This window comes from Cystoisospora suis (genome assembly GCF_002600585.1).
Source record: "Cystoisospora suis strain Wien I chromosome Unknown contig_5151, whole genome shotgun sequence".
NCBI classification, from domain to species: Eukaryota; Apicomplexa; class Conoidasida; order Eucoccidiorida; family Sarcocystidae; genus Cystoisospora; species Cystoisospora suis.
The window spans coordinates 219-7,043 of record NW_027157943.1 but is presented as its reverse complement, the minus strand read 5'-3'; the positions used below and the strand labels follow the sequence as shown (position 1 = coordinate 7,043).

The window sequence follows — 6,825 nt, the reverse complement described above, 5'->3', positions numbered from 1 at the left end:
GCATGTTCTCTCTTCTTAAGCAGGAAAAAGCGAAAGGCCACAAGTTTGTATAAGAAAGAGAGGAGAGCTAAAGAGAGCTAAAGGTCGTCTTTTCGTTCATCGATAGAAGTAGTCTCTAAAGTTCTTTACCATCCAGAGCTATTACACTCGAAAGATTCCTTTCCACAAGAAGATGCTTTTTCTTCTTCTACAAGGGTGTAGAGGGAAATCACCTCGAAAAGATGAAGAAGATGAGGAGAGGGAGAAGAGAAATTCTTTGCTCGATCCTCTCTCTTCTCAATCGTATCTTCTTCAGTCTCTCTCGATCTGTCTATACATGTATATATATATATATACAAATATGTATTAATGTATGTAGTTATATATCTGTATATGGCGCTGGTCCCCACGAAACACCCCGCACACGACACGTGAGGTGTACATACACCCGATGGGAAGTGGATGTCACCCGATGAGAGAGCTAGACACGCATCTGCATAAGTTAGACACCTGGATGAAGGAAAGATAACTTCACAAAAAAGAAGACACCTAAGACCTGGTATACTCTAATCAAGAATGAAACCCTTCTTCTTATTCCTTTTCATAAAACTCTTCTTCACTCTTCTCGCTCCTCTTCTGTCCGTCTCTACCGGATATCTTTCTATCGACACTACTCAGAGCAGGCGACTAGCTCTAGCTGGACTTCTTCTAACATTATCTCCCTCTCACTAGCCATATGTCTAGACACACGAGACACACAGCTAGCTTGTATCGTCAAACTACGGACGCGCTTTTCTTTTGATTGAAAACGATGAGTTGAGTCTTCTCAGAGTCCATCCACTTCTTCCGTTCATCCTACAGACCTTCCGTCTTTTTCTTTCTCTTTCTCGTCGTTGCTTCTTCCGTCAATCTATCTCTCTCTCTGTATCTGTCTCTCTATCGTTCATCTCCGAACGTCTGATGCCTCCTTCCTTTCTCTCAGTTTCTCTTATTCTCCGAATACGAGAGATGCTCTGCCCCGTCTATTGTCTAACTTGCCTTCGTGATCGATCGAAAGAAACAAAATAGCTTCTACCGCAATTAGAACTATATTTCCCTCCGCTCTACCACATTCCCTCAACCCATAGATCTCCTTTTTCGCTATCTTTGATCTATCTCTCTATCGCTTTCTTTCTTTGAGAGAGACATCGATAGGGAATGATCTTGTAGGAGCATGTCTACAGCTTTTTCAGCTATCATAAGAATGGGTGCATGCGTATTGCCCGAAGGAAGATGAGGCATAATAGAGCCATCGATCACTCGGACTCCTGATATACACACGCCTCCGCATACACGTAATCTCGAATCTACGACAGAATCCTCGGACCACACCCAGGCATCTCTTTCCTTTCTTTTCTTCTTTTCATCTTTCTCTTCTCTTTCTGAAACAGTTCTCTCTTTCTCCTCTTTTTGTCGCCTTTCTTCCATCTCTTCTTCTCTTTGATTGAGCGGGGTCTTGGCTACAGGGGACTCAACACTCTCGGGTGTATGTACACCTTCATCCCGACCCTCTGTCTGTTTCTCCTTGTTCATATCATACTCTTTCTCATCTGTCATCTGTTTCTTTTCTCCTTCTGACTTTTCGCTCATCGTGAGAGACATCTGTTGTTCTTCTTCTTCTTTTTCTTTCTCATTTCTGTCTTTCCCTTTGCCCATGCGACAGGTGCCTGCAGGATGATAGAGAGTCAGAGTGAAGTATCGCAGAAGTTTATCTCCGAAATGGGAGTAAAGAAGATCCCGATCTTCTTGAACAGACGTCAGTTGACAAATCTCTAAATAGTCTTCTGCTGAACTCGCTAGTGACCTCCGTAAACCTTCTTCTCTTTTCACCTCGTCTTCCTCTTCTTCTTCTCGAGTCTCTCTTTGTCTTTCTTCTTGTTCCTCACCCCCTCCTCCTTCTCCTCCTCTTTTCTCTTCTTCTCTTTCTTGTTCTCCTACGACGAGTACTCTTCCTTTCCTTGACTTCGTCGCGAGATCAGAGGAAGAAGAAGAAGAGTCAGTATGACCGCTAGCACTACTACTACTGCTGCTACTACTAGGGACTTCTTGACTGGGGGGATGAGCGCACGCAGGTAGCATTTCCACGTCAATGAGATCATACAAAGGCGAGGCCGTCACAAGCGCATCGACAATCTTCATTCCTAGTTAACAAGATACAAGCAAGAGAGATGAAAGAAAGAAAGAAAGAAAGAATGAAAGAATGAAAAGAAAAAGAAAGAATAGAAGAAATCGCTATGTAGATTTCAAAACGTTCATAACCTTAGTTGTAGACAGGGGAGATCTCTTATTCCTAGATATCTCACACCTTCCATGACTAGAGAGAGGCAAAGCTCTTCTTTATTCTCTCTCGTATGATCAGCAGAAGGAAAAGAAAGAGAAGTAACAGACCTCGGAATATCTACCATTATCATATATATATATATATATGTAGAGATACGAATATAGATGTGTATATATGAATGTGTATGTATACATACTCATATATGGACATATATATATGTATGTATATGCGTTCTATGATGAGTAGACAGAGCAGCGTGTGGCATGCATAAACAATGCAGGAGAAGAGGTGAGAAGAAATGAAGGGAGAGGAGCATCGAGAGAGACTTAAAGTTGTCTCCTCTCTCTTTTCTCTCTCCTATACATGTCTTCTCTCAGATCGGCCTAAAATACAAGACGTATCCTTCTTACCCTTCGCTCTATAGATGGTATCTACCTACTTATCTATCTATCTATCTATCTATTTATGTATATGTCTATCTCTATCTACTCTCTAAGGAAAGTCTTTCTTTGTATAAAGAAGAAGTGAAGATCCTTTTTATCTCGGCATTTCAATGAATTCGTTCACGCCTGCCGGGGCCCTCCATCTTTCTCTTCCTTAGTATGAAAGAACCGACACACAGAAAAGACAAAGAGAAAGACCTAGGTATATGCACAGAGAAGATACAGACACATAGAGATACATAGATAGACATAGATGAGATAAATCCAGACATCCTATGCATAGTAGATACAGGAGGTCGTAAAGACGAATGGTCGTGATGGAGTTTTGACCCCCCTCTCAACAAGACTTATAGGAAGGGCGATACTGAGCTATCTATCTAGAGAGATTGATAAGCAACTTATCCTAGTCCTATTGCGATATAACTATTTGCCTACGATGACTGGGATAGAGGATGATTAGGGATATAGAGAAGACAACTCAAGAGCGATCGAGAGAAAGAGAGAGAAAGAGCTTCTTATCCTTATCAAGAGATCTTCACAATGCGCACCTCCCTTTCTCTTTCTTTTCACTCCCCTCTAGATACACATTCTCTCTATATATATATACATATCTGTTTACTTAGATGTATATATATATATATGGATGCATAGGGTATGTACAGACTAGGATAGGTAGTGATGTATGAGAGATTTCGAGAGTGGCCTTGTCAGTCTTCTTTTCATGAGTTCTTCTTCTGCTCTTTTCTTTCTTTCTTTCTTTCTTTCTATCTTTTCATTGGGGTTGTAGTTGCACCTTGTAGTTTACCTTCGAGAAGTACATGTACATCCCGGGAATGTTTGAGATATCTCGGATTAATTAGAGGCGGCTCGAGAGGATTAGCCGATCTTAGTCGTACATAACCGCGACTACGTGGATGGAGAAGTACAGGCAGCATAATGATCCCTTGGAGAGAAGAAGAAGAAGGAGAAAATCCCCAGTGTCTGGGATCTCCTATCATCTCGTGGATGTTTGAGGGTAGATTCATCAGTCTTGATAAAGACGCGCTATTCGGAAGAGCTGAAACAAGAAAGAAAGAAAGAAGGAGAAGAAGAGGAAGAAGGAAAGAAAGAGGGAAAAAGAAGGTGAGTGATACGTAGATAGAGATAGAGAATGGTCTCCATGCTTTCTCCTTTTATCTTTCGTGTAGAGATATAGAGAAAGAGAGGGAAAGAAAGAGAAATAGATAGCTAGAGAGACATAGACACATACATACAGATATACGGACGTATGCATTTACATATGAATATATAGATAGATGTACAACTATAGACATATACACGCATATATATATATATATATATACACTGAGAAAGAGGTACGATGAAGAGAAGAAAGAAAAGGAGAATGCAAGGATGTATGTAGAACTCTGCTGCGGTTTGCCACAGACGGCAAAGGAAAGAGAGAAGGAGAGAAACAAGTCTTCTCGTACACTCCAAAAGAAGAAAAAGAAGCTCGGGTTCTACTGAAAGGAGATGTCCTTTTTCTTTCGTAGGAGATCGGAGAGGAAAAGACAACAGAAGAAAAATGAAGAGAAAGAAAGAGTTCTTTCTCCTACTCGTCTGTCTCCGGACGAGCCCCTGTACCCTACGGTTTCTTTACGTTCACATAGAGATTAAACAATACGAATATATATCTATCTATACTGGAGTGTACGTACACCTTATTATACAAGTGAGATGTACACGGGAGAACCTCCAACAGAACCCTGACGCCTTTTTCCTACCCTCAACTATAAATTAAACATCGCAGAGGAGCCGGGAGAAAGAACATTTATCTGAAGCCTCTTTCTCTCTTCTTTCTTCTTTCTTGCTCATAGCAGCAAGAAAGAAAGAAAAGAGAAACAAGTATCTACTCTTCTATGAGTTCTTCTCCTTTTCCGTACCTCGAATGTACCCCCACCTCACCCGTGTCGTCGGGTGTATGTACACTTCAAGAGATCTATCATAGAGATCCATGGTATGGCTGAAATATTCGGTGTGTGTATCTCACGCAGCCTACCGTTAAAGAAGTGAATCTGAATATCCGGGAGTGTAACATTACGGGGACATGAAGACGGATACGAATCAAGAGAAGAAGAAGAAGGAGAAGAAGAGGGAGAAGACGAAGAAGGGAGATCGGCCGGTGCGAGCATTCCACTGATGAGATGAGCGTCGGCACCTGGGAGGAGGAGAAGAAGAAGAAGAAAGAGAAGAGAACAAGGAAGGAGAAGGAGTATGAATATCTATCTATGTAAGATTGTATGTACGTAGATGTATATGTAACTCTATATGACTAGGTGAAAAGTACATACGTACCTATCAATAGTGTGTACGTATATGTATAAAGGGACAGTCTGTACGTATGAATAGTAGTCTATACATGTATGTATGACTTTGTCTATACACATGGGAATGTGCGGCCTATGTGTGTACCTGAGGTAGTTAATAGGCCTTGACCGTGTAGGAAGAAATCCATGAGGGTTTGAAAGCGTGTCCCTCTATCTCTATTAGCTGTCTCCAGTAATGTCTTAAGGACCTTCTCTACATCTTTAGATGCCCTCTTCTCTGCTTCTTCTTCCTCCTCTTCTTGTTCTCTTCCTCCTCCTCCTTCTCCTAGCTGTCTTTCTGCTTCTTCCCCCTTCTTAGTTTCTTTCTCTTCTTCGCCGTCCTTCTTCTTCTCCTTCTTCTTTTGATCTTTCTGCAGCTTATTCTCATCTCCTTCTTCTTCTTTGTGGGTTTGCTCTTCTCTGGGTTTGGTTTCTTTCACTTCTTCCACATAGAGAGACTGATAGAGAGACTGAAGTATCGAAGACTTCACAGAGAAGAGGCGGGGACTGTAGATGTGGTCTTGCAAGTTCTCGCCAACTGCGGGGAGATTCGCTATGACTTCCACTCCTACAGATTCAAGAAGCTCACGTCTTCCTATACCTGGCACAAAGAACAAAAAAGAAAGAAAGAAAGAAAGAGATAAGAAAGTTGGAGAAGGAATGAAAGTGAGAGAGATAACGAAAGAATGAGAGAAAGAAGTAAGGTTAAGGAGGAGAGAAGGAGTGGTACAGAGGGAGAGAAAGAAAAGAAAGGAGCGAATACTCAGTCTAAGAGAAACATCTCTGGAAGGACAACAATACGACCAAAGGTATCTATACAGAGAGATATATACAGCTATACCTATATAGACATACATATCTGTATCTATATACAGATATGTAGATGTAGATGTATATAGAGGAAGAGAGAGGTGTAGCAAGGAGAGCCAAAGCCAAATGAATTTCTCCTAGTCTCACCTACCATAGAGACACATAGACAAATCAAAATGATACATATACAAACCTCTGTACATATCTATATATACATCTACAGGAAGGACCCGAATACAGATATATATATATATATATGTGTATATGTCTGGATAGATACAGGTAGAATCTCTCTAGGCATGTCTCTATCGATCAGACCATTCAGGAGATAGAAAACATGAAGAGAAGAACTAGATCACTTCGCCATGAAATGTCTAGCTTTCTTCCTCAATTCTTTTTCCTTCACGTCCTCTTTTTGTCTTTCTCTCCCTTCCTTTCTCTTTCTTTCTTTCTCTCTTTCTTTGGACTTTCTTTCTTTTTCTTTTCTTACCGGAGAGTTGAAGAATGTGAGGCGAGCCAATCGCTCCGGCAGTGAGAAGGACTTCTCTAGACACCTTAATCTAAGACAGACAAGAGGGAGACACGAAGATAGACATCTACATGCAAACATAGAGATCTGCATGCAATCCAGTCAGTCACCCCATCGTTCACATACCTATGCATACACATTCATACAGACACTCCCCAGGCCGAAACAGAAAGAAAGAGAGAAAGAAAGACAGAGAGATGAAGAGAGTCTACTCTAGCTTGGAGGTGCACCCCGACTGTATGCTTGCCTCCCTCCCCTCGATCTTAGATGAAAAGCTCCTGAGAGAGAATTGGAGCTTCTCGGGACATTTACACCTTACACAGAACGATCAAAGAGCGACTGCAACTAGGAAACAAGATACACAGAGAACGAAAGACAAGAAAAGAAGACGAAGAAGAA

General features: G+C 41.3%; 1 protein-coding gene across 1 annotated transcript; it reads right to left on the bottom strand.

The window, feature by feature from the left end:
- Positions 1 to 1,167: 1,167 nt before the first annotated feature.
- CSUI_008922 (gmc oxidoreductase) lies at positions 1,168 to 6,457 on the bottom strand (the record flags this gene model as incomplete). Its single annotated transcript, XM_068069041.1, has 5 exons — positions 1,168 to 2,159; positions 3,548 to 3,799; positions 4,781 to 4,939; positions 5,194 to 5,688; positions 6,388 to 6,457. Coding segments are annotated over 5 exons (1,968 nt in total), but the record flags the coding sequence as incomplete, so codon positions are not given.
- Between the last annotated feature and the right edge of the window lie 368 nt (positions 6,458 to 6,825).